At 37.6% G+C, this 26,406-nt stretch overlaps 1 protein-coding gene across 2 annotated transcripts; it reads left to right on the top strand.

Annotated features, from left to right (window-relative positions):
- Positions 1–6: 6 nt before the first annotated feature.
- Positions 7–25,706, top strand: cert1a (ceramide transporter 1a). 2 transcript variants are annotated; one of them, XM_060884207.1, is made up of 18 exons: positions 7–589; positions 2,125–2,259; positions 3,825–3,941; positions 9,312–9,419; positions 9,785–9,923; positions 12,001–12,084; positions 12,636–12,793; positions 14,550–14,642; positions 14,750–14,836; positions 15,501–15,572; positions 16,106–16,183; positions 16,542–16,637; positions 16,776–16,908; positions 17,003–17,073; positions 17,198–17,326; positions 18,114–18,243; positions 18,345–18,477; positions 18,563–25,706. In XM_060884207.1, the coding sequence occupies exons 1-17, from the start codon at positions 512–514 to the stop codon at positions 18,470–18,472; spliced, it is 1,836 nt and encodes a 611-aa protein (XP_060740190.1). In that variant the 5' UTR covers positions 7–511; the 3' UTR covers positions 18,473–18,477; positions 18,563–25,706. The 2 variants fall into 2 exon arrangements, with proteins under 2 accessions (XP_060740190.1, XP_060740189.1); XM_060884206.1 differs by lacking the exon at positions 16,106–16,183.
- Positions 25,707–26,406: the final 700 nt, after the last annotated feature.

Here is a 26,406-nt window from a genome sequence, read left to right as displayed (position 1 = left end):
CACACGCACACGCGCACACGCACACAGCGCGCGACTAAACCAGAGTTTAAAAAAAATAACGAAACGGTTTGAATTCCTACTAAAGTCGTAGATTTATTGAAGCGGTTTGTAAAGTTTCCTTAAAACAATTCCAGTTCAAGTAACAGACATTTTGGTCGATGTCTTTTTTTTTCGGTGACAGTCGAAACCAAAAATTTAACCTTCTGGCAGGATTATATGGAAAAAGTTGCGTTATTGAAATATTCTACTTCGGTGTGATGATAATTCGAAACAATATTCTGTTTGTTGTGATTTCGTTAGCTCGCTAGCTAGAGCTACTGTTTACTCACGTCGACCGAAGGATTTACATGAACTCTGTGTTGACATCTGCGTCTCAACTCAGTTCGGCTTTAGTCAACAAATACATTAAAAGAACAGTTCCGTTCCCGAGTCTGGACACGGAAAGTGAAGTGTGTATTAAACCGGAGAAGTAACAGCTGGTGTAAGAGAGTTAGCAGCCAGAACTCGTCCCATGTTTGATCAGAGTTCAGATGAAGATGTGGATCCTGAATCGGAGCAAACAGAGCAGCTCGCTGGGATTCTCATCAAGGTAACTTAATCTCTCTCTCTCTCTCTCTCTCTCTCTCTCTCTCTCTCTCTCTCTCTCTCTCTCTCTCTCACTCACCCACACACACACACACACACACACACACACACACACACTAATATTACACTGGTTAAAAATCATTTACTAAAATACTGCAAGACATTACATTTGGCTCATTGAGGTCTAGTCCAATCCTACATGATTCTATGTGTAATCAACACCTGTTCACCCCAAACACTAGAGCTTTCAAAGAACACTCCACTATGGGACAGATATGTTTATACTGACATATACGTGACGTGTTTAGTACGTGTGGTGTAAACGTGGTTATTAATACTAGTGTGTTTCTTGTCTTTTCTATTGCTGTGAGAAGTTTCGGTTGTCCGTCGCGATGACGTCACACGGGGAGCGTTGAGGGCGCAGTTATAATGGTGTGCAATAGGAGAAAAAGTTTCGCTGATCTCCAACAGGACAGGTTTCACTGTTGACTGCAAAATAACAACTTTTCTCACACAGCGTTCAATGTCGTATTAATAAGAAAATCGACATAGAATAAGTGTAGACAGGAAATAGACTCAAAGTCCCAGAATGCAACGCAGCTCTATGATGGTACTAGTTAAAAGTCTATGAGTGACATGCAAGATGTTGGTGACTGCAACACAAGCATGAAAGTTGATCATCTCATGATGACAGACAAATTATTCCTCAACATACAGATACTAATCGTCAATTTGGGGTAATCTCTTCTTAACTCTGAGCTCCTTTCCTGTGTACAGAGTCATATGTAAACAAAGCAGAATTTCTTACATGTACACTAACCTGACCCCTTATTATTATGAATACCTGTTCACCTGTGCAGTCATGCAGTTATCCAATCAGTCAATCATTAGCAGCAGCATAATGCAAAAATACAGACCAAGAGCTTCAGTTAATGTTCAAACAGAATGAAGAAAAAGTGCGATCTTTGTGACTTTAACCACGGCACAGAGTTTGATGTGAAAACAAACAGCATGCAGTGAGTGACAGTTCTGTGAATGGAAATGCCTTGATAAGAGAGGACAGATTAACAATGCTACATTGCTAGATAGTTTGAGCTGCAAGGACCGATAAAGGTACTTGTATAATCACTCTTTACAACCGTTGATGAACAGAAAAGCATCTCAGCATGCACAATACATCAGACCTTGTGGTGGTTGGGCTTCAGTAGCAAAAGATAACATTAGGTTTGACTCCTTTCAACCAAAAACAAAAACTATTATTAGTTTTGAAAATCATCAAAACAGGATAAATTGCAATAAGTGAGAAGATGACAGATATATCCAGCCTGAAAGACGTTTACAGAAAAAAAAGTCAGCTTAGAGGTTTATTGGATGTCATTGAAGATTAATTATAAGATGTTATAACATGATTCTCATAATGCTATGGTAGCTCTGTGGTTAAGACAGCAGCTTACTGGTTAAGGTGGTGGCTCTGTAATTAAGGTAAGCAAATTTTTCATTAGCTAATGTCCACTAATGTGTCTGGTGTCTTACTTTCAGTGGACCAACTATATCCATGGCTGGCAGGACCGGTGGGTTGTACTGAAGAACAACACGCTAAGCTACTATAAGTCAGAGCATGAGCAAGAGTATGGCTGCAGAGGATCACTGTGTCTCAACAAGGCTATAATCAAGGTAAGGCTCCCTCCCTGGATCTAACATCAATTCAATTAAAATTTATTTGTATAGGGCTTTTAACAATAGACATTGTTTCATCAAAGCAGAGTTATAGAACATAAACATAAAACAAAAGGCTAATGTAAAGATAAATATAATACAAAAATTCAAGATTAATATTAGATATATATTAATGTATCACCATTTCCAAAAATCTTTACAGGAAAAATACACCCTGAACTCCTTACATGTTTATCTTTAGAACATGTAAATGATGACTAACCGGATGAGCTGAGTCATTGACGTAACTTGATTTGATTGTGTTGTATAGCTGCGTTGATTCCTCATTGTATCTGGACTCTATATGCCTGGTATGTGGACAAGAAGTGTAATAAAATTCAGCATGGGTACTTGGACACAACACAGATTAGATGGTGTTGGAAATAACTGGATCATGGTTAATTTGATCATATAAATGCCCCAAACAATAAAGTGTTTGCTGGCCACTTCAGTGACAAACAGCAGATGAGGATGCTTCTTTTTAAAGACCGTTGTAAATGCTGCTAAAGATTAAACTATTATCAAAATTTAATAAAATAAAAAATTTAAAAGCACTTCAGCTCAATTCAGATTGTTTGTATTGTATGAGAAAGTATCAGGGAGTGCAGTGAAGGCATGAAAGATGGGAGTGTACTCCATAGTCTTGTTTGAACAAGCACAGCTTGTTGCCTGTCACTAAATCCTCAGAAGGGCTGAGTTCATACACAGATCTTTTGTTATAAAGCCTCAAATATGCGGAAATAGTAATGCAGAGCAGATTTTAGAACAGCTTCTCCAGTTGAGAAGTTGCAATTTCACCTGATTTTCTTTTATTAGCTCAGTCTCGATAATCCTCACATATCATAGCTCTCTAATGATGTTTTTTCCTGTCAACTGTTGCTTCCTCTTGTATTTGGTCGTATTTACTACAACTGTTGTATAATGTTTTTACTGGCCTTTAGTTCTGTTTCTTAATCAGAAGCAGACGTTGAGTTGTGACACATGCCACACTTTCCAAAGCCTGTGTGCATTGAAAATGATGCAAGAGCCATGTCGTAATTTATTAGCAAGTGGATGAAAGCCTGAGCTGAAATATAGTGTGGCGTGAATCTAACCTTTTGGCTGTCAGATCCAGATGATTACCTCGTTTATCATATTATTTTGAACTGGAAAATCATGAGCTGGGAAAAATAAGAGTGCACTGGATATTTACTACTAATACATTTACTAGTACTACTGATCATTTAATTAAAACACTTTTTCTTTATTATACTTCAGCATTTGATAGCCTGGGGAAAAGATTTGATTTGATCCTGTATTGTTTGTATGCATTTGCAATATGGTGCTATGGTATTGATATGTTTGTATGATATATAATGATGTTAATATCTGTACCTTAATGATTTTTTTCACCATTTTCCTACAGACACAGAAAAATAACTGCTTTTTTTTCTTATCAATAACGTAGGAGGTGTGCATTTTAGGTTCCAATTGCTGAAATATCTAGAATATGTAGATTTATTCTTTTATGTCTCTGCCCACAGCCTCACAAATTTGACGAATGCCGCTTTGACATCAGTGTAAATGACAACATTTGGTACCTGAGGGCTGAAGATCCTGAGCTTCGGCACCAGTGGGTTGATACCATTGAACTTCTTAAGGTAAACTTCACAATTGTTATTAATGTTGTTCATGTTTTAAATGTCTTCTATCTGGTCTGTTCTGTTTGAGTGAGAGTTAGTCATTTATAGATTAGCAGAACCTGTTTCAGGGGTCATGACTGTAAATGAGTCATGCAAATACAGTACTGTACACAGACATTTTTTTACTTACATTTACTACGTGTAAAAAATCTGTTATATCTACATAATATATATAAAACATGGCACTGCACTTTTCAATCTTAAGCTATTTACAGTGGGTAAAGAAAAGCATCACCCACTTCACATTTTGTTTAAAATGTGAATAATAATCACATTTTGTTTCTTTGTAGCCTGAAAAGAAAATGGACACAAATTTTGTTTTATCCAGCTGTGTTTATTCAGTGCAAGTGAGCATCCAAGTGAAACATATAGCAGCAATAAGCCAGGAAAAAAATTAAAACAGAATCACAGAGTTGGATAAAGGATCAAACCTTTGTGTCAGTATTTTGTTGAACTACATTCTGCATTAATTACAGCCTTTAGTCTGATGGTATACATCAGACACCAACTTTGCACTTCTAGACTTTGCAATATTTGCTCCTCTTTGCAGAACTCCTAAAGTAAAGATTTTTCCCAGACTATAGACACTGTGATAACAGCTCTGTTCACAGAACAAATTAAAGTTGAAATAGGACAGCATAAAAAATGTTTAGAAACTAAAGTGGAATGTGAAAATGACAATCTTGATGTTTTCTGTGTTCATTTTAGCATTGTGTTTTGCTGACAGTACAGTACAGTGTATATTTGCGCTATATATATATATATATATATATATATATAAAGTAAAAAATGAAATGCGTTGTCACCCTGGGTTAGTGAGTTCCTCTGCAAGACATCACGGTGTACTGACATAACATTCTCCATTATAGGAAACTGGTTAAACAAGATGTATTTTAGTCTAAATACCTGGCTGTGGTTCACAGAAACATCAGTTTTGATGTGATAGTTTTGCTAATATATTTCACATGCTCTTGAGGTTGGTCCTGATTATGTCAAAGAAACAGCTAAATGAAATATCACATTTTAAAGAATATATAGTTTGGATCAAGCCCAATTTTCCAGTGTGCCTTTCCTGTGTGCCTTAATCAAAAACTGTTATTTGTCATTTGTTGTAAGCCGTTTTCCTAGTTTATAAAGTGTTGTATTTAGTGTAAAAGGGGCTGAAATAGTAAAAAGTAAAACAATGACTGGACACTCTGGGAAGACAACGCATAAGAAATTCTAGTTGCAGCTCCTTCTGCTGGTAGGAAGTGGCAGCCAATACAAAAAAATATGGTTAACAATTTTAGATTGTTTTGGATTTTTATTGCTATTTTTCAGTGTACTTTTCAGAATTACCACGTGCTGCAACTGCTGATTTGATCCCTCATGACTAAAGAACAAATGAATATATTTATTAAATGAATAATATTTATTCAATATAATTTATATTTATATTTATAATTCAATATATAATACAAATCCCAATGGAGTATTACAGTAAGACATTCAGGTGTTTTGAAATGTTAAAAAGGTTACTGAAGCATCTTAAGCTTTAAAAATCAACAGCACTTAGAGTGGTGTAACACAAAACTGAAGCTGTTAACTTCATCTAATGTAATATTGAATCTCTCTTCCAGTCATTGTGCTGGTTGCTGGCTTAGCAGTGTTGCCATATTAAGATGATTTCTTGCCCAGTCATTGTATCTATCTATTGCATGAGTCTGTCTTATACATGTTTTATCTATCAATCAAACCATCTCTCTAGGAATCAAACCATCAAAATGTATAATTATTGCAAGCTAATTTCCAAGCTGTTAAGAAACATTTATAGGTATGTCCATTAATGTGGTAAGCCCTTTTCCATTAGGCCTCCTGTACTCACTGCTCTTGACTCTAGGATAGGATAGGATAGGATAGGATAGGATAGGATAGGATAGGACATGGCTTTTGAGACTAAAAATATTCCGTAAAGCAGTTTTCAAGCTAAGGTTGAATGTAGAGTGGATATAGTGGAATGCATATGGCTGTGAATCATGATGTTAAAGCAGGGCTCATTGTTAAAATCATTTTAGTTCATTTTTGCAGTGCTGTCACTGCCATCAATGGAATTTCTACATTTCATCTTAAAAATTGCATATTGCAGAAGTATTCAGACAGACTTAATGTTCTTATTTTTTATTACTACCAACAATTTCATACCACTGTGTTGGCACAAAAACAGCCCAGATCAACAGTACATCATACTGAATAAGTGCTTCAGTGATTTTGATATTGTTTGGCAGTATTATCTGAAGTATTTAACATACTGTAAATATTGTTAAAAAGTGCTCTCAGTGATCCTGTCATTAATTATTACTTGGGTATCGTGTCTCTCTAAATGTTCAGTTTGAGATGGCCAACCTGTATCTTTACAAATGTTCTAATTTGGTCTATAATGTGGACATGTTTTACAAAAAGAACAGGCATTGCACTGAAAAACACAATATGCAAACTGTGAAAACTACACATCAGTGGACAATCACTACCTCATGCACAGATTTCACTTCTGTTTGTATGTCTGATTTATGGTCCTAGGTGCCTGGTTCAGCAACCAGAGAAGGATTTTAAAACATTACTTCCTGACCTTTGCACAACAAATGTTTTAATTTTTTGTATACAAGAATGTTTTAATATAATGTACTTTGCACTGATGTGACATACCTCTGTGCTGTATAGATGCCTCTTGATAGTGAAGACCATACAGCTGTGTGGAATGAACCGATGAAACCAAATGAATTAATGTTCAGTGCAACCCTGATGTATAACAATTAGTCAGGGTTAGTTAATGAATTTAGGATTTGTCTATGCCTGCATAACTGGGTATTTGCTTTTTTTAATAATGATCCAGGCAAGCAAATGCAGAGAATATTTGACAGGCACACTTCCATAACTGGTAGCACAGGTAGCGCTGTCGTTCTTAAGACAAACCTTTTTTTTGCAAGTTCCTGTGGAAAATCAAATATCCTCATGTGATGTCCAAATATTCTAAGATTCTTTGCTTATAATAATCCAGGCTAGTGCTAAAGTGCAACTGTGTGTTATGTGGGCGTGTGTGTAATATCTTTGGGCGTGTGTGTAATATCTGTGGGCGTGTGCGGAATATCTGTGTGTGTTTGTGCATGTGTGGTGATTCTGGCTGCAGACAATAGGCTTGATTTTTCTCTTACAACGATGCGTTCTCTGTAAATAATACATGAGCTTGCAGCTCCTGAAGTGGTATTTACAGCACTCAGTTTTACACACTCAACCTGTGTGTATATGTTCGTGAGTGTGCAGGTCTCTCTCCCCCTCACTCGCTTCACCCACACACCTCTTTGTTTCCACTGAACTGCTGCAAGGATGGATGCTGATGACCGACTTAAGCAAGAGGTCTGTGTGTGCGTATGCGTGTGTGTGTGCGTATGTGCGTGAGTGTGTGCATGTGTATTCTCTCTTGTTCTCCCACATCCCATCCCTTTCTCAACCCTCATGCTACACACTCACACATAATGCCTTCCATGCTTAGACTGCCGCAGCAAGGCTCACATTACAAAATCAGCTGCCTTTATTTCAGACACCGCTTTTTTGCTGCTTTTGCAACACTTGAGAGGAAATAAGCAGCATTTGCAGTCTCCGTCTTGCTCTTCTACTCTGGAGAGAGGCTATTAGAAAAGACTGGGAGTGTCTGTGCAGAAAGCTGAGTGGCCATGCTTAGGCCAGCCAGCCAGGAATGTAGCAGCACGCTCTTCTGCTTTGGCTGCTGGAATGGACGAATGGTGGGCTTTAACATGTTAGCATGTATGCTGACTGAATGCATTCCCTTTTTATCTGCTGTTCCTTTAAAATAGCAGTAGAGTTGACTTGCAGTAGACTTGTTTGTCATTTAATTATTTTTCAATTTAATTGTGCTTCTAGATTAAATGGTATGGCCATATGCTTTAATGTATGTATATTATAATATAGATTTTTTTGCTTGTTCACCTTCTTCCCATCCATGAACACCTGCTTAGCAGCTAGCATGTTTCTTTTCTTTGTTTGTAATTAAGTCTATGCTTAAGCAAGATTTTTGATAATTGAACAGCATATATAAGATTTTTCAATGTAACAATATATTAATATACCTTTACCTGGTAAAGCACTTCATATATGTGCCATTTCAATGTTTCTGAAAAGATATAAAGTAATATACATATTGGCATGGTTTTTTTTAAGAGAATCTTATTCTCACTTATTTCAGTGCTGTATGGAATCCCTAACTGGCTATTTGTTAAGATGCTTTGTATTTATTTATGGCAAATGTTGCACCTACTAGGACCTAGGTGGAAAATTTTAAACTGGGGGAAGTGGCTCCACGATTGGAGAGTGGCATTTTTCTTAGTCTCAGAGATATATAGATATATATGTATGTATGTATATATATATATATATATATATATATATATATATATATATATATATATATATATATATATATATATATATTTATATTATATATATATATATATATATATATATATATATATATATATATATATATATATATATATATATATATATACAGGTGCTGGTCATATAATTAGACTATCATCAAAAAGTTGATTTATTTCACTTATTCCATTCAAAAAGTGAAACTTGTATATTATATTCATTCATTACACACAGACTGATATATTTCAAATGTTTATTTCTTTTAATTTTGATGATTTTAACTGACAACTAAGGAAAATCCCAAATTCAGTATCTCAAAAAATTTGAATATTACTTAAGACCAATACAAAGAAATTATTTTTAGAAATCTGGGCCAACTGAAAAGTATGAACATGAAAAGTATGAGCATGTACAACACTCAATACTTAGTTGTGGCTCCTTTTGCCTGAATTACTGCAGCAATGCGGTGTGGCATGGAGTCGATCAGTCTGTGGCACTGCTCAGGTGTTATGAGAGCCCAGGTTGCTCTGATAGTGGCCTTCAGCTCTTCTGCATTGTTGGGTCTGGCATATCGCATCTTCCTCTTCACTATACCTCATAAGGTACCTCATGGGGTTAAGGTCAGGCGAGTTTGCTGGTCAATTAAGAACAGGGATCCCATGGTCCTTAAACCAGGTACTGGTAGCTTTGGTGATGCTTTTAACCCAGATTCAATCTCTCTTGCTCCCATCCCCTGTAAGGCTGTTATTTAGGCGTAAGATGTTTTAATTTGGCACCCCTCTGTTTAATAACTGATGTTAAGATGCAGAAAGGACTTCTTTTTAATAATCAGGTATGTGAATAAGGCCCTTTAAATGTTATTGTGTGTGTGTGTGTGTGTGCACGCAAATGCCTTTGCAGGCTGAGTCTGGCTATGGTTCAGAGACCAGTTTGCGGCACCATGGATCCCTGCTCTCCCTCACTTCTGCCACCAGTGGTCTCTCAACCACTTCCACATCTTCCTTTAAGGTAAAAAAAAATTCCCTTAATAGTCATAAAGTACTGTTACTTATGTCATAGCAGTTCTAAAGACTAGAGATATGTGGATAGGTAAAGGTGCATGTAATGTAATGCTGTCAGCTTCTATAAAACAAAGTCCTATGCTTGAAAAACTGCTAAACACTGGTACAGATATCATAACTACTAAATAGACCAGGCTTGTGAAGATTTTGTACTTAAAACAAAGATTCAAATCAGATACATGATACATGTGTAGTATACAGGACTTAGAACACTAATTATATTTTCCACTGCATGAATATGTTCTTTTGATTGGTATGTATTGTCATTTATTACAAGAAAAAAACTATTGTTTATTGTTGGTCACTGTGCAGAAAGGCAGCAGTCTCAAAGAGAAGCTGGCAGAGATGGAGACATTCCGGGAGATTCTGTGCAAACAAGTGGACACACTGCAGCGCTACTTTGACACCTGTGCAAGTGGAGAACACAGAGAGGAATTCTTCAGGGACAAAGGTAAGACTTGAAATCCAAAAAGACAGGAACGTTTTGGCTCTGTCATCTGATCTAATAGACGTGTCTGTTAATCCATAAATATGTTGTTCATAAAATCTCCAAGGGAGTAGATGAACAATGCTGTTCCCACCTAAAAGTCACTTGTTATGTGTGTATATATATATATACACTATACAATATTTTCCAGTTCCAAAGAAGAATTCCAAAGAAATTTCCAAAGAAATTTATGTTGGTATGTTGTGTTGGTGAACACAATTAAAAGTCATTTGTACTACCTGTAGAAATCAGCTTTGAAATTTTTCTTCAACCGAGTTTGCAGAGAATTCGCTTGGGGACATTAATTAGTAGACCGATGAGTGCTGATTAAAACCTTGTAAGTGCAATCCAAATGAGAACATGTGGCAAGCTAGGCATGTACTGAAAAATATTATATTTTGTCAGTCCGTTTAATAAAAGAATTTCCAAAACATTAGTTGTATTGTGGAACACTATAAAGGCCCCAATTAACCTATCAAAAAAATAAATAAATAAAACTTTAGAGGCTGCTTTTATTCAGCCAGACCGTTAATTTTTTAACTTTATTTTAACAGGTTTATTGTCATGTGCACAGTGAAAACACAATGGTTTAGACCATACAATGAAAGTCTTATTTTGCACGTAATAGAGTAAGGTGCACTATGAGTTGTTTGGCTGCAATCAGTGGGAGTTATATGGTGTGGGGTAGTGGTGTTGTGAATAGAAGCTGTTTGTGAGTCTTTTTGTCCTTGATTTCACACTCCTGTAGTGTCTCCCAGATGGCAGAATTGTGAAAATGTTGTGTTGTGGGTGTGTATTTTCCCTGATGATGTTTTCCCCTTCTGATGACCCTGGTAGAAGTTGCTAAGGATCTCGCTCAACATGCCAAATTTCATAAGCCTTCGTAAGAAGTAAAGTCTCTGCTGGGATCTTCTCAAGAGCTGCTGAGTATTGTGAGACCAGGTGAAGTTCTCGCTGATGCAGGTTCCGAGGAATTTGAAGGTGTTCACCCTCTCTCCGCTCCTTCCTCCTACTCCTAGGATCAATAATCATCTCCTTGGTCTTATCTGCATTTAAGGAGAGATTGATTATTTTCCTGACATCAGACCTTCTACTTCTGTTCTGTACAATGTTTCCTCTCCACCAGTAATGAGTACGATGACTGTGGTATCATCCGCAAACTTTATTATCTTGGTGTTGGTTTGGGAGGCCACGCAGTCATAGGTGAACAGGGTGTACAGCAGTGGGCTCAGGACACATCTTTGGGTGTCCCTGTACTCACAGTTCTGATGCCTGATGTCCGGTTTCCTACTCTGACTGACTGGGGTAGGTCTGTCAGGAAGTTCGGTCACCCAGTTTAGAGAGGGTATCAGTCCATGGGTGAGGAGCTTTTCAAAGAGCCTGTGTGGAATAACTGTGTTGAATGCTGAGCTGTAGTCGAAGAATAGCATTCTCACATGTGTCCTTACTCTCCAAGTGTGTGAGGGTTGTGTGGATGGTAGCGTTGAAAGCATCTTCAGTGGACCGGGTTTGTCGATATGCAAACTGAAATGAGTAGAAGGTGGTTGGAATGTTCCTTTTTATGTGTGACATGACTATCCTTTCAAAAAAACTTCATCAATATTATCATGGTGCATTATCATGGTGGAATCACCAATAGCTATAAATACTGGTCAAACTTTAGTGAACAACCTTCAGGTGTCTGTTAGTAAGCTGAAGAGGATCAAATCAAGGATGGCTTACCAAAAGAAGGCCAGTGTCTAGCCAGAACTCAATGAACTCAACTGAATGAAAAGTCAAAATGTGCTATGCTGATAGACTGTTACTTAAAAATAGTGAACGGTGTAATAAAATAAATGATACAACTTAATAAAATCAATAATCAATGTAATAAAATAAAAGGTGATTCAACAAAGTAGCACTTTACAGTTGTGCACATGTATGCAACCAGGTTAATTTAAGTTCTTTTTATTTTTATCCCCTTAAAATGTTATTGGTAGTTAAGTAATTTCCTAGCTATAATAACTACTTAATCCATGTTTGTTTTCTGTTTGTCATGCAGTAATTGAGGATGAAGAAGATGATTTTGCCAGCTTACAGCCAGGTAGAGACTACCTCCTCAACAATAACAGCAGCAAAGCGAAGTGTAAGTATGATTTCATATCCTCTCTATATTGGATTTATTACTTAAATCAAAGTACATGTCTACAGTACATAGCATTTAGAAGCATGGAATTTCTTATGACATAAATAGTCACCAAAGGTAAATTAGGTTTGTAATGGTTATGTAAAGATGCCACTTTCCGCAAGAGCTGTTTGGTTTTACATGTTACCATTAAGGCCATGTATATTGTAACTTTTGCACACGTAAGAAATTCATTTCTGGATATTTTGTCTACAGACAATAAATTTTGAAAATAAAACAGGAATAAGTAGAGCAAGGTTAGAGCGTTGTTGGGGTAAGTGGAGGCACGGGGAGGCCAGAGGATTTTAATATATCACCAGTATCCAATTTGTGCTGACGGTGTTGCTCTCTTGCAGTCGAGTCATTTAATAAATGACACTGTGCAGGATAATTATGGCTTTTGTAGTGTTTTTACACAAATCTAGGATGCTAATCAAGTCTAATCATGATTACATTTGAGTTCTGTGGAAATTGATGTGAATAAAACACTGTTGTACCTGTTCTTGCTTTAGTATTCTCTATGGCCAGCTCCAGAGGGTGCATTGGCATTGATTTCAAAGGTGAAGCAATCACTTTCAAAGCCACCACAGAAGGCATACTCTCTACAATGTCCCACTGCATCGATATCATGGTCAAACGTGAGAAGACCTGGCAAAAGCGACTGGATAAAGTATGTCTGCTGAATAATTTCAATTCAATGGTTTAATGGTTAGCCTTAATGCTTTAATCTTGGTACAGCAGTACAAGAGACACCTTACACCTTTACTCCTTTTTTAGATAAAGCAGTGGTCAGACCAAATGAAAAACAAATTCTGGTTTAGAAAAGTAAAACCCATGAAGAAGACAGAACACTGTTGAACTCCAAATACATGTTTGACACACGTGTGTGTATGTATGTGTGTTCAACACTAAGGTTTTGTGGTAAAAATTTGTTTGTAGTAAAATTGTTCTCTGCCTGCTAGGATCGTCTTACTATTTCATTGCATTCATATTGCAAGAAATTGTCTAATGTTTATTTGTATATAACACCATTGCAGTTGAGATGAATGAATTGAGATATAATGCTTTATAATATAATACTACCTGCTATGTTAAGCCTAACATATTTTTTATATGTATATATTTTTTATATAATAGGTTTTCTGTAAGGAATAAAGGAAGTAAGGATTAAGAAGCTATTCCTATGTGTGAACACATTAACATGATTTAAGTGGTCCTTGCATGGTGCCTCCAATTATGACTAATATGCTTGTATATCTATGTAATAGTGCTTATGGTGTGCTGTTGACTCAACTAGTGCAAAATAGTCATGTGAAGCTGCATACTTTGAAATTGGTGCTAATTTATCTGAGCACTTATTCACAGAGCTGTGCTAGACTTCTGTAACATCTCATTGTAAAGTTTAGACTGGCCCAACCAGTTCTTGCTTATCCAGCTGAAAAGCATGACAAGCCAGGAAGTCCTTAAATTCCATTGCATTCGAAGCACTACAAAGTAAAGGGGCGTGGATCTGTGTGCCATACCGGCTGAAAAGAGACCAGTAGCAAGAAGACAACCGGCAGATCTTTAGCTCATGGCTCGAGCTCACTAGTCAGTACACTACATGGATATATCTTAATATGTTTACCAGTTCATCCAGTTTAACCCTGGCCGCTCTGGGCAGCCAAAACTGCATTGGATTATTCTTTCTATGCAGTAAGTTACCTGTTCTCTGCTCTGTTTTCAGCCTCTGTATGTGTATTAGCTTGTTTTTGTCAATTCTCTAAGTTCATTTCAACATTTTACCTGCTCTTAGCTGGCATTTTTATTTCAGGCTAGAATATTGTCTGGTTATGTGACTTACGTGGCCTCCCGTGGCACTCCTTAGCAGGTGTGATTTAAACAAGATGTAAATGTTAATGGTTGTTTCTGTTTACATTGGAGCAGAAGCAGTTGTAAGGGCTGTGTTTTTCCCCTCTCCTGTCTGTTGGGTTTTGATGGAGGTTATTGGTATTCGGAGCTCTTTGTATCTGGGACAAAGAGAGAACCCTGAGCCCATACCCAATCCCAGATGCAGAACCTTTATAAACACTAGGGATTAACCTGCTTTAACCTAGCTTCATTGTCTTAAGCCTGAGACTGGAGGTAGGACCTGTTAGAACACAAAGATATAGTCTTGATAGATATTGATTATTGGTCTTATTGTGTATGTGTGCATCTTGATTTATTCACTTTGAACAGTGAAGAATGTAAAGAGCTTAAAATGTATGCAAAGTCCTTTATTATGGTGTTCAGATGTTATGATCATGGTCATGTTGTTTTTAATTTTCTTCCACAATTCATTACCATCACTGTCTTAAACAAAGGAAAGTGAAATCTTTTAGTTTATTTTCATGTGTTGTTCAGTGCCTATGAAAATATGTATAATATTTATGATTTCTTGTAAGGAAATGCAACAGAGAAAGAAAGTTGAAGAATCCTATAAGTCAGCCATAACAGAACTGAAGAAGAAATCACACTACGGTGGACCAGACTATGAAGTAAGTCAGATTCATTTTAAACAATAAACAAAACTGTGTGCACTTCCAGTGTCTTAGACACAGCTATAGATAATACACATGATGAAGCATACTCACGTGATTTTCAGGAGGGGCCAAACAGTCTCATCAATGAAGATGAATTCTTTGATGCTGTTGAAGCAGCTCTCGATAAACAAGACAAGATTGAGGAGCAGGTAAGCCTACATTAAGTACAATTGATTAATAATATAGTGTAATTGTTTAGATCGGCACAGCTGTGTTGTTTACACAGCCTTGGGGCCTTTTAACTCATTTGACTGTTAAGGACAGCTGAATCCCATTATATAATGTTTATAGAGTCTTGTGGAATTTTGGTCCAGGCTGAACTGTAGCCATTTTACTTGATCGTGGAAAAAAGGCAACTGTCACGAGCCAGACATATTTCTCTATTTGTATTTCTCTTTCTCCATTAATTTATTAAATGTTATATTTAAAGTAGATTAAAAAATAGAAGTCTTGTAAGCTAACAGCTGTCGGTCTGTTTTTATCTGAGTAGATCCTGTCTAGTAGATTACTGTCTCCTAAAGGTTCTTCAGTTTGGTGACTATTTGGTGATATGGACTAGTATGGACAGGCATACCAACCACTATGTATTGCCACTTAATGTTTCAAGGATAGATTATATTATCTTGTCTAAGTGTATTCATTTACACTGGTCATGCTGGGTAACATGCACAGAAACACAATACAGATAGTAACCCAAGCTAATGGTTGATCCGAAGCTGTGATGTCACTATAAATGGAATAATGTATTTAAGGTCTCTCTGCCAAATGTTTTTACTATGTCTTTTTAACTGTCATTTTCTTCTGTTGTTTCAGACTGAAAAGTGCAGGACCTCTTGGCCAGTTACACTCAACTCCTCTCTTAATGCTCACAAATACACCAACAAGGTACCTGACTGAAAACTTCAGCATACCTACACAATGCCTAGGCTGTTCTTTAAGCACAAAAGCACATTCTTTCTTTGTTCTTTTCTGCCCAACAATACTCACAAAACCTTTTAAAAAAAATTTATTTTAAACTTTCAGGGGACATCAGTTAATGATTGTGTTTAGGGTTAAGTTGGTGTCATACAATATGCAAGACAGAAGACTTTTGGACATTAAGATAAATACCACCACCTTCAGAATTTGAAATCATGAATACGCAAAAATATAAATATCTTTGTAGAAAAAATGTGTTTGGCATGAAAGTTTATTAACTTTCACAACTGCTCTTCTGACTTGTCTTAATTTTGTGTAGAACAGTATTTCTTTTCTTACTACACTTTCCATCAGTCTATGGTAACTGCAGGTGTGTGAAATAAAAACTAGGTAGGCACTAAATAATGGCTCTGTCTTTACCCTGTTGATGTGGTGATGGCTCTGTCTTTACTCTGTGCATTGTATGCTTTTACTTCCTTTCTCTTTCTCCTTTGGTTCAGCCTCTTAGCCATGCTTCCTCACTGTCCTCTCTCGACTTAGTCAGTGCGTCTGATGACTTGCACAGACTGAGTGTTCAGGTATTGTCTTGTCAGTATTCTAGTGTTGTATAGGATCGATTTATTCTCATCATTTGTTACTTTTGACTCCCATTTATAATACCATCACTGAGGGAGTAAAGAGCAGCATGAATTGACTTACTGTTAGCAAAGTGTTCTGTCTGTCCTCTGTAGATACTATGGTATTTTGGTTCATATTTTAACCATTGATGATCAAAAGAAAAAGAAAACAAAGACAACAGCGCTTTCGTTTGAAGCAGCTGTATGATCATTGTGATGAAACCATCTTGGTTAAGCTATGCTATGCTCTATTTATCCGTTTCTGTTTTGGCAGTGTGTGTTGTTAACCTGACTTACACACCTATTTGATTTTGCACAGGTGGAGGAAATAATACAGAGTCACATGACTCACTCCTTACAAGATGTAGGTGGAGATGCTAACTGGCAGCTTCTTACTGAGGAGGGTGAGCTGAAGGTAAGTCAGTTTGTTGTTTCTTTTTCTTTTTCTTTTGAGCAGTTCTCATTTAACCGAAACACTTGTAGATATTGGTGGGGAACAATAAAGTGTTTTCAGTCATTTTAAATGTTTTTTGTCTGTTTGTATGATTTGCAGGTGTACAGGAGAGAGGTGGAGGAGAATGGTGTCGTGTTGGACCCTCTCAAAGCCACACATGCTGTTAAAGGGGTTACAGGTCATGAGGTCTGTCATTATTTCTGGGACACAGCCTTCCGGTATGACTGGGAAAGTGAGTTCCTTGAATTTAATCCATTTCCCAAAGAGAATGTTAATACTGAACCTAGACAGACACATCTAACTTTACTTATCTAAACCTTCCCCAGCGACTGTCGAAAACTTCAACGTAATAGAGACATTATCAGACAAGGCAGTAATTATTTACCAGACTCATAAGGTACAGTACAATTAGACCCAAACTTATTTATAGGTTTGTTTGACGTACAAGAGCATTTTCTGTCTATTTGGGTGTGTACATTGTGCATTGTTCTAATGCAGCGTCAAACTTGATTCTGTTTTAGAGGGTGTGGCCTGCTTCGCAAAGAGACATCCTTTATCTGTCAGTTATCCGCAAAATCATCTCTACCAATGAGAATGAACCAGATACGTGGATTGTGTGCAATTTCTCTGTAGATCACGATGGATATCCAGTAAGGACCATTTTTATACTTGCATGTTTCTTTTCTTAATACATAATTGACACATATGAAAGTATTGCGGATGATAAGGCTAAGAAACCCATGAAACCATACTGCATTGTTTCAAGGCATTCTTAGGATATAGAATTTATTGTTGAGCTGGTTGTTTTGTTTTAAACATGATACATTTGTTATAAAAATATACATGTCAAGAAAATGGAGAGTAATTAAACAGTTGGCACAATAGAAATAGGGTTTAACAGCCATTTACTTGGTAGAGACAATATCATTCATTCATTCATTCATCTTCTACCGCTTATCCGAACTACCTCGGGTCACGGGGAGCCTGTGCCTATCTCAGGCGTCATCGGGCATCAAGGCAGGATACACCCTGGACGGAGTGCCAACCCATCGCAGGGCACACACACACTCATTCACTCACGCAATCACACACTAGGGACAATTTTTCCAGAGATGCCAATTAACCTACCATGCATGTCTTTGGACCGGGGGAGGAAACCGGAGTACCCAGAGGAAACCCCCGAGGCACGGGGAGAACATGCAAACTCCACACACACAAGGTGGAGGTGGGAATCGAACCCCGACCCTGGAGGTGTGAGGCGAACGTGCTAACCACTAAGCCACCGTGCCCCCCGAGACAATATCAATGTTATAAAAAAAAGCATTGACACTTGACACCCACAATGATCAAAAATTTAATTGTTATATTATGATCTTAATATTTTAAATATCAGGTTAATATTGCTCAGCACTTTCATAGCCCTGTTTTATTTTCCAGCCCACAAGCAGGTGTATCCGTGCCAAAATCAACGTGGCCATGATCTGCCAGACGATAGTCAATCCACCAGAGGGCAACAAAGAGATTGGCCGAGACAATATTCTCTGTAAAATTACTTATGTAGCCAATGGTGAGTATAGTCAACAGCCATTGCAATTTACCCTTGAAACACTGATCATCTAATAGTACAGTATCCTATTACTGTATTAAATCATGTTTTACTGAATGTAGTTAATCCAGGCGGATGGGCACCAGCATCAGTCTTACGTGCAGTTGCCAAGAGAGAATATCCTAAATTCTTAAAGCGATTCACAGCGTATGTTCGAGATAAGACCAGTGACAAATCAATCCTCTTTTAAAACAGGTAATGTCAATATTTCATTTGTTAAGCAGCATTTTGTTTTTATCACATTCTGCATATTCATTACATTATCTTCATTTCCCTGTAGGTTGCCAGCCTCCCTTAAACATATCCTTAAGAGGCCTTATCCATCCATTCACACTCAAAATCTCAACCTGAAGTGCTTCAGAGAACTACTTTACCCAGAAGTCTTTCATTCGCCTTTTACATGAAATAGTATTCTGGATCAGGAATATCAATGTTCATATATAAGGTTCCAGACGGAGTATTCAGGTATTCATTTTACACAATGATTAAATGAACAGTACAGCCCTTGTTTAGGTTTTAGCAAATGGATACTTGTCTGTTTTGACTTTTATAAGAGTTCAAGTGTTTACTTATTGCATTGTACATATTTGGATTCATGTTATGTGCACATTCACTAATGTCTTTATTATAATTAAAACTCTACAAACATCTAAGGAAAAACTAAGTTAACAAAGAACTTTAAACAAATGTTTCTTTTAGTGGCCTATGTCTTAATTTTATGTATGTATGTATGTATGTATGTATGTATGTATGTATGTATGTATGTATGTGGTAGAGCTTAAAAAATGCTGGATGCAGAGGTTGATAAACTGGGAAGCACTATGATTAATTGGGTTGTTAGATACTGACAAGAGAACAAAATGGTGAAGAATAATATTCATTTTTGTGAATGTTTTGTTAAACATTTGACCAAATAATGCAGAACTACCTTTACTTGTGTAGCCCGTCTACTGTCAATAGTTGTAGAAAGGTTCCCTGAGTTCTCATCAATGAACCTGTTTGGAAATAAATTATAGATTCCCGTTTTCATGCAAATTAAATAAATAAAGAAAACAAAATACAAGTTATAAATGCTCTTTCCCCAAACCAGGGTTCGTACACATTTTTACCAATAAAATTCCATGACTTTTCTATGACTTTAAGTAAATATTCATGACCTAATGTTTCATGAAATGTATATGTATACATGTAAATAAGAAGAAAATCCATGTTACACTCAGAATATTTTTACTAAAATAAATGACAAGCTTTGTAGTGTAGAATACAAAATAACCATTTATTTAAATAACTTATTTAAATAATGTTAATTAGGGACTTTCCCGCATCTTTCTGCACTTGCTTCTGGAGTATTTCGAATACTTTCCAGTTGACGTTTGGTCCGTCCATTGAGATCTGGACAAGATTATTGATTCTGATCTCTGAGTGCAAGTTATTCATTTTTTCAGCGATGTCTTGAGCTGATGAATGGCCCATGAACTCTGAGCCGATGTATTTAGTCTTCACCTCGGACCCGTTCCATAGCCTGACATGCATGTCTAACTGTTTAGACTGTAAATAGTGATTCAGACTTTCATCAAAGAGCATAAAATAGACGCTTTGCTTCGATACATCTGTCAAAGTCAGTTTCTTAAAATAAGGAGCCAGTCCAAAAGTGCATAAATATGAGCACTTGCGTTCGCTGCGTGCAAAGCTGGCCGCTATCTTGCTGTCTGGGAACATAGTCTGAAGAAGCTGGCCTGTGTCTTCACAAGACTTGTAGGAATAGTGCGAAGCCACCTTTAGCGCCCACAGTACCTCTGCAGTTAGGGTTTTGTTTCTGGATACAGCACTCAAAATGGTCCCTTGTTTTGCAGTAGATGAGAGGGAACCACCGCAGCTGGGAGTGGGTGTCACATCAGTCGCACGGGTGAAAAAGCCAGCGATCAGGTTGGGAGCTGTTTAGCGTGGCTAGGCAGCACTGTCTCTCCCATGTTCGAAATGTCAAACGTTTTACGACACAGTGTACATTTAGCACGTTCTGGGTCCTGATCTTTCTCCAGCTACCCCTCATACTTTACATCATGAAGCCATACATTTTTAAATCTGCATTTTCCTGGCATTGCTACATAATACTAACATTAGCTGAAACTGCGTTACCCCACGCAGAGAATGTCAAGTGACGGATCGTGCGAACGTTAACTATTGTAATGTAACATGGGTGTTGGAACCATTATATGTGGGTGGGACAGAACCCCTCCACTTTTTAAGACCAATAATATTGGACCCACCCACTTTTACCGTCTCTATTCAGCACATATGTCTGTTCACTTTCACAGCGCCGCCAGTCGACTCCATTCTGCTTGAGGAATGCCCTAATAAATTAAACTGTATTCCGCGTTTTACCTACAGCATTGACCACACTCCTGCTTCCTGAAATCTATGGGCATTGGAACCATTATATGTGGGTGGGACAGGACCCACCCACGTTTTATTTGCTTCCGACGCCCGTGTAATTTAACCAATATTATCAACTATATTCGAATATAAAAGATTGTGAAACAATTTTTCCATGACTTTTCCAAAACTCTCTGTTTTAATTTATTTTTCCAAAACTTTTCCAGGCCTGCAAATTGTCATTTTAAAATTCCATGACTTTTCCAGGTTTTTCATGACCGTATGAACCGTATGAAAATTTCACATTAAAACACAAATACTTTTTGGATATATTTTAGCTCAACTCAAATGACAAATTAGCTCAATTGCATTCTCTTTTCTACCTAAATAAAAATAACATTCAGAAATAAGTGGTCAGATTATTTTAAAACAAATCAACGTTGCGGGCCTGATTCAATGCTTGGGGTCATTGAGACCAAAAACTCAGTGTTCGTTTTGCTCACACAGAAGCATCAAATGAAAACAGGATGGTAACTTATTCCACTTTTGGAGGTAATCCAAAGAACTATCGGTCTGTCTCCGTCCGCTAGCAGTTAACAATATCTGAGAAGTTGTTACTTGTCTCCGGAACCACAACAATCCGAAAGAAATGCGTTGAGCTGCGTTAGCTAGCAGTCTCTGCTCATGTACGTTGCTCTGTTCCTCTCGCTGTACTGACAAGGGGGTCTCCGGAAAATGCACGAACACACACCAATTCTCAGTCTCTCAGAAAGGTCCGTACTCAGTCAAATTATCTTGCTGACAATCGAAAGTCTGAGTCTTTACAAACTTTAAGCACTCAACATCAGAGTTTACATTTTAATTCACAACTGAAACTATATATTTTAACCTTGATTAAACATAAATTTTTTTTTTAACATTTTTTTTACAGCTATCTTGTGTTTTTTTAACTGGGCTACATCCTTCCCCTTCTAAATGTCTGGTGTCCACAACAGACTTATTTTCCTACTCCTATACAGGAAATGGGAAAGGTAGCTAACTGTTCTCTACATTTCTATCCTTTTCCAATTTTAATTAACACGCCTCTGTGTATAATGGTAATTTGCTGATCTCTGCCTTTACCTGGCTCATCATATGTTAACCACAGGTTTCACTGCTCTCTTGGGACTGCTCTCTTCACTGCTCTCTTCAGCCTCTTAAGACTTTCTGCCTCCCAAAACTCTAGGATTGTCTGCCTCTTTAGTAACTTCTGCAGCAGTATTGCCTGAGTCTTTAGCTGATTCTGGCTTTTCTTGGTCTGGATCACTTTCAGATCTCAAAGAAGAATGTGGACTAGACTCCGGTTCCATTTTATTCAGGAGTTCCTCCCCAGAACTATCATCCTCCTGTTTGTCATTTGGTTGTGGATAATCACTCGGCTCCACTTCTAAAAAAAGCTGAGGGATCTACAGCACTCCTGGTTGCCTGGCCCATATTTCTTGAGCATGTATACCAGAATCGATTGGGTCTACAATACTCAGAGGACGAGTCTGAATCTGGGGACTCCTTTGAAATTATCTGAACTTCTGTGGGGTTTGGCTTTCTTCTTTTGTAAGTCTGGGCTCAGGTCTTTGGCCTGATAGGTGACTCATCACCCACCTCCGTCCATGGGAGTGGTATAAGTTGCTCTATCATGGAGGATGTGTTCTCTATTGATTTTTTTGCTGCCTCAGGTTTGACCTTATAAACAAGTCGATTGGGCATTTTTCCCACTACAGTGTAGGGAATGTGACTCCATCGGGTCTGTAACTTGTTTGCCTTTCAGCCCCCAGTTCTTGAGTAGCACTTGGTCACTGGTTTCCAGGGACTGAAAACTAACTCTTTTGTCATAACACTTCTTATTCCTTTGGTGAGTCTTGTCAGGGCAAGTGATAAGCTCTCTGCAACTCTTCCTTCAACTTTTCCACATATTTTGTATGTCCATTTCTTTTCCCAACCAGAGATGTAACAAAGCACACATTTACATGAAGTCTGGCTTCTCTGCCGAACATAAAGTAGTAGGGTGAGTACCCTGAGCACAGGGGCGGTTCTAGCCCTTTTTTAGGGTGGCTCCAGCCCCCCTGTCTATGATCTCAGCCACCCTAAAACTATAAGTATAATTTTTACTTTAAAAAATAAACAATAAAAATTACGTAAAAATGCAGGACATGTCGTCTATGGGAAAGAAAATTATTTATCAGTTTGATCCAAGAGCGATTTTTTTTCACTTTTACGCGCGTGCGTTGTAGTCTTTCAAAAGTGCGTCATCAGCTATCTGCTCTATTTGTACGGAGAAGCACAGACACGTGCAGCGTGCACGCGCAGTCAGAGCTGGAGGCATTTATCTATAACATTAATCGGCGGAAAACCGCAAAGACGGCGACCAAAAGCAGTGAAATTTCACTATTCTTATTACCAGAGTTGATGGCACAAACAAAATATTAATGCAAACAATCCATTCAATACTAAATAAAAATAACATTTATTGATTTGGTCTTTGTCTTGTGAATATTTTTTATTAATGACTGCATTAATTGGACACACTGTTTGTAGAGAATGCATACATACATGAACTGATCTGATTCAAGACTGGCATCATTACATCATGCATAAAATTTGGGTGTCCACTTTTGCCATTTAATAATACCATAACTTTTGGCTTACTATGTAGTTATATTTCACTGGGGGCTAAGTCCCCCTAAAGATGAAATCCTAGAACCGCCCCTACCTGAGCATCACATTTGGTGCTATTGCAGGCATGGACTAAATATCCCACATGTTGTCTCGACTGATGTTTCTTTTCTTGGTTCAAGGTTCCTAACATGGCAAGTAAAGTTCCGTTGAACCTCTCTGGCTGAGGATCCCCCTGTGGGTGATATGGAGTAGGTCTTGGATGAACTGACTCTCAAAGTCCCCAAAGATTCCTGCTGGAAAATGCAACTGGTTTTATATCCTCAGGATATTCCTGGTACAGAACAGCTCCAAGCTAGCATCCACATGTAGAATGTATGGCTGCTCGGCTAAGGCTAATGCGTCAGGCAGCAGATAATCTGATGGAATGCATCGTGACAAGCCTGATCCCACCGGCTTCCAAAGGGCTTTGACTCTATAAGGTACATCTTTGTAGGATCTTATGTTTCCTGCTCTTTTGGGTTCGGGCATAACCCTTGGTTAGCTCAGAGACCTGACAAATGAAGCATAGTTTGCAATACACCGTCGATAATACCCACAAAAACCCAAAACAGATTTCAGAGTCTTCAAGTCAGTAGGCTGTGGCTAGTTGGTGACTGCCTTAATCTTCTGGTCAGGTGAAACGCCCTCTGTGGACAAAATGTGTCCAAGATGTTTGACCTTTGTCAAGAGAGATCTTTAACCCAGCCTCTTCACGTCAGCCAAGTACTTTAGGAAGTCTCCCCTCGTGTTCTTCCAAAGATTTGGCAAAAAAATCAAATCATCAAGGTAAACAAGAATTTGGAGCAGGTTCATGTCACCAACTGTTTTTTTCCATCAAGGAGGATGTTTTTCCTTGTCTTCTTCAGCCATGGCTATTTGTTAATAGCCACTTCTCAAGTCCAGTACTGAGAACCACCTGCTTCCAGACAAAGAGTCCAGTGCAACCATTGCAAGATGTGGTGTACTGATCGGAAACAGTCCAACTACTCAAAACCGGTAGTCAATACACATCCTTATGGTCAGTTGGTTGTGCACCTGGCAGTAGACCTCTAAGGTCCTTTGTAGTTTTCCACAAATTAACCTGCAGCAGCAAGGTTAATTTGCTTATAAAGTCTTCATCTGAAGCTGGGGCCTTATCAGTGACTATTAATGACCAAGCTACTACACTCTCAGGAAAAATCACCTCAGATGGAACCTCTTACAGCAATAAGGGCTTCCCTCATTCACATAAGACTGTCAGGCTGTTCAATCTTGCATTGAAAATCCTTCCCCTAACTCGTTCCCTGCCCAAGCACTTGATGGTCTGGAGAGTCTCTTTAATTTGTGCTTTTCCATATCGTCTGAGACAATAACCTGCAGTCCATGAGCCACATCTAAACCTTCCCCTCTGCACCACCTCTTCAGCTCAGAAACTAACTCTGTCTGCCATGCTTATTGTTTGGTTTTCCTCCAGTTTTTCTTTTTTCTATCTATTTTAACTTTACTGGGTACCCAAGACTAATCCCTGCGGTGCCTCTATTTTATGTAGCATGTCTACTCTCAATAGTTGTAGAAAGTTTCGTAGGTCTTGGGCTGCTATGTAAAAAACCTAATCTCTCACATTAGAACACTAGAAACAAAGTAAAGCCTGGAATATCACACATTAACACTTTAGTTACAGTACAGTAACACTTTAGAAATCTTTAGTGTGTGCTTTAGATCACTAAAATGAAAACATCAATGAATCTGTTAGGATTAATTCATAATTTCCTGTTTTCATGCAAATTAAATAAAGAAATAAATATAAAATACAAGTTATAAATGCTCTTTTCCCAAACTATTGTGCTACACCACACGATTTCACATTTAAACACAAATACTCTCAATATATAGTTGTTGGATATGTTTTAGCTCAACTCAAATGACAAATTAGCTCAATTGCATTTTCTTTTCTACTTAATATTTTTTCTATTCTCCTAAATAAAAATAACATTTATAAATAAGTGTCAGATTATTTTAAAACCTGATTCGATGCTTGGGGTCGTTGAGACCAAAAACTCAGCGGTCGTTTTGCTCACAACAATCCCTCAGATCCATGTTTAGCTGGTTAGCTAGCCCTTTCTGCTCGTGCATGTTTCTCTCGCTGTACTGACAGCGGGGTCTCCGGAAGATGCACCAACACTACGAATTTCTTTTTGGTATTCTCAGTCTCTCGGAAAGGTCCGTACTCAGTCGATTCATCTTGCTGACAATCGAAAGTGTGAGATTTTACAAACTTTAAGCACTTAACATCAGAGCTTTCATCTCAAAACTGCTCCGTTAGCCTGTTAGCATTTCCCCTCGTGCTTCACGCTTTTCGTGCGTGCTCTCCGTCTTTGTCCCCGGAGCATCCGCTTGCAAAACAAAAAATACATTAATAAAATAAAAGCCTGCTTAATCAAATACATTTTTCTAGAATATGACCACTCTGAAATTAACAGCTTTTAGAAACTAAACAAAAATACAGATTTGCAATTTTTACATTTTAAGCATTTATCAATTTTAACCTTGCTTAAACATTACCTATTTGTTTATTTATTACAACTAACTTGTGTTTTTTTATAAAGTGGGCTACACTTGTAATAGAGGACCATCATTTCATGATTTCATTGGACCTAAATAAAATGTTTCATATTTATCTATAATTCTCATTTGACAGAATGCCTCAAAGCATATACAAGAAGTGTTTGTTGTTGTTGTTGTTGTAGTAACCTGTTCTCAAAGTTTTTGTTAAGCACATTAAGATCTGTGTTAATGTTAATATTTGCACTAATTACAAAAAGCGTTGCTGTGTGAATCGTTTGTGTGAATGAATTATAGAGGGTGGTATGTATGAAAAATTATACAATAAATGGCTATTATGCCTGTTAATATGTAACACTGAGCTTTCCAGAATGTGTTTGTGTTTGTGAAATTTATTTGTGAGTATACAGTTAGCAAATATCATTCACCTGTTTATAGCACTCTAGAATGATTAAAGCTTTTGAGGATGGTAATAAAGTTTCCAGCTTTATGGTGTAATTTACAGTGCTGTTGTTATTT

The sequence above is a fragment of the Tachysurus vachellii genome, chromosome 12 (genome assembly GCF_030014155.1).
Source record: "Tachysurus vachellii isolate PV-2020 chromosome 12, HZAU_Pvac_v1, whole genome shotgun sequence".
Taxonomy (NCBI): Eukaryota; Metazoa; Chordata; class Actinopteri; order Siluriformes; family Bagridae; genus Tachysurus; species Tachysurus vachellii.
This window is presented reverse-complemented; position numbering and strand designations above follow the sequence as displayed.